The sequence below is a fragment of the Colobus angolensis genome, unplaced genomic scaffold, assembly GCF_000951035.1.
Source record: "Colobus angolensis palliatus isolate OR3802 unplaced genomic scaffold, Cang.pa_1.0 Scaffold3, whole genome shotgun sequence".
Taxonomy (NCBI): domain Eukaryota; kingdom Metazoa; phylum Chordata; class Mammalia; order Primates; family Cercopithecidae; genus Colobus; species Colobus angolensis.
In genome coordinates this window covers 20,532,776-20,534,815 of record NW_012116265.1, presented here as the reverse complement: position 1 = coordinate 20,534,815, position 2,040 = coordinate 20,532,776, and the positions used below count along the sequence as shown (strand labels likewise).

Here is a 2,040-nt window from a genome sequence, read left to right as displayed (position 1 = left end):
CTCCCGGGTTCACGCCATTCTCCTGCCTCAGCCTCCCAAGTAGCTGGGACTACAGGCGCCCGCCACCATGTCCGGCTAATGTTTTGTATTTTTAATAGAGACGGTGTTTCACCGTGTTAGCCAGGATGCTCTCTATCTCCCGACCTCATGATCCCCTGCCTTGACTTCCCGAAGTGCTGGGATTACAGGCGTGAGCCACTGTGCTGGCTGGTATTTTGTTTTTGTTTTTTTCGACAGGCTCTCACTGTTGCCGAGGCTGGAGTGGAGTGGTGCAATCACGGTTTACTGCAGCCTTGAACTCCTGGGCTCAGGCGATCCTCTCACCTCAGCCTCCCTGGGAACTGGGACCACGGATGTACCACCATGCCCAGCTAATGTATGTGTGTGTGTGTGTGTGTGTGTGTGTGTGTGTGTGTATTTTTTGTAGATATGGGGTCTCCCTATGTTACCCAGGCTAGTCTTGAACTCCTGGGCTCAAGTGATCCCACCTCAGCTTCCTAAAGTGCTGGGATTACAGGTGTGAGCTACCATGCCCAGCCTCTGACAAAGAACTTTTTTTTCCCCCATGTGTACATATTTAGTTTTATTGTAACAAAGCAACTTGTACACTTTTAACTTTTAAAACTCAGCACAATCTTTCCAGTGAAACAAAAAATTTAAAAATAAACAGGAACAAAATTACAATAGAGAATGTCAATTCCAAATAAGATCCTGCAGGTTCTGCTGATTCTCCCATTGAGTGGCAGGGCTCAAGTCATCATTAGGAGATAATTTATTTTAAAAGTATCATCTTAAACTGCAAGGATATCTGTCAAATACCACAATTAAACATGCCAAAGGAGAAGCCATATTGTCAAAATGCCCACTTAACCCACCCAAATATCTCAAACCCACCCTTTGCTGACCTTCTATAACCCCATTTTTTTACGTTTTTTTTTTTCTTCTTTTAAACAAGAGAAAGTAGACTGATATATGTTGGTAAATGCTAACTGTCCACATTCACATAGAGACACAGTGTACTCTCTGAGCCCAACATACAAAGGAAGAAAAAAGCTAGAATTCTATGCACTACTACACAGGGGCCTAGCACCCTCCAGCCTCCAGCAGAGCGAAGGCAGCAGGGTTTTCTTTCTTCCCACAGAGCTCGGTGGTGTTGATTCCATACAGTTTTTGTTTAGACAGGAAGGGATAAAAATGAACTTCCAACAGAAAGGGGTAGAGACTCTTTTCCCATTGTATTCTGCTCAAGGTATTTCCCCCCAAATAAGTTGAGAACCATGGAGTGGAGAAAAAGAGACCTCAAGAACAGGGCGACTGAGCACAAGAGGAAAAAAAAAGACTGCAACTTGCTCCCAGGGACTGGAGAAAATTTTAAAAAAGGAAGGTTGGAATCCATCAGTGTTCTATTAGTCATCTCCTCCTTCATCCTCCTCTCCTTCCTCCACTTCATCCTCATCTTCAACTTCTTCACCTTCATCCTCATCCCCTTCCTTATCAATATCTTCTAATCCTTCCTCCTCTTCATCATCATCTTCTTCTTCTCCTTCTTCATCATCCATATCAGAAGCCAAGTAGTACTGTAATGGGTTTGGCCAAATATCATCTTTGATGTCCTCTCCTAACTCATCAGCACCTGCGTCAGAATGGTCAGTAAACCAGGTAAAGAAGCTCTCTGGTTCCTCATGCCGCCTCTTCCTGCTGGCTTTATTCTGCGTTTGACTTGAACGTTTAGTCAAATCCTTTCCAGATTTCCATTTGATTTCGGTGGACTTTGAAGATGCATCACCACTCTCATTCAGATGAAATTCTTTGGAGAGAACTTTATTTTCAAAGTAAAGATTTTCATCAAAATAAAAATCTATTCTGTAACCTGATTTAATATCTTCAAATTCTGTCACTTCAACTCTGGTCAAATAATGCAGTGCCTCTTCGTCTTCCTCCCCAAGCAGTGCAGACACTTGTGGATGGTTGACAAATGTTGTTACCCAAAAATTTGGGATTTTGGCGATCAATTCTGACCTCTTCTGAAAAAATGGTTGG

At 43.0% G+C, this 2,040-nt stretch overlaps 3 protein-coding genes across 3 annotated transcripts in view; 1 reads left to right on the top strand and 2 right to left on the bottom strand.

Annotated features, from left to right (window-relative positions):
• The window catches only part of ACOT4 (acyl-CoA thioesterase 4), a 70,572-nt gene that overhangs the window by 28,409 nt on the left and 40,123 nt on the right, over nt 1–2,040 (top strand). The window lies entirely within an intron of this gene.
• The window catches only part of HEATR4 (HEAT repeat containing 4), an 89,502-nt gene that overhangs the window by 75,950 nt on the left and 11,512 nt on the right, over nt 1–2,040 (bottom strand). The window lies entirely within an intron of this gene.
• Nucleotides 1,407–2,036, bottom strand: LOC105517320 (protein SET-like; the record flags this gene model as incomplete). Its single annotated transcript, XM_011949813.1, has 1 exon — nt 1,407–2,036. A coding segment is annotated over one exon (630 nt), but the record flags the coding sequence as incomplete, so codon positions are not given.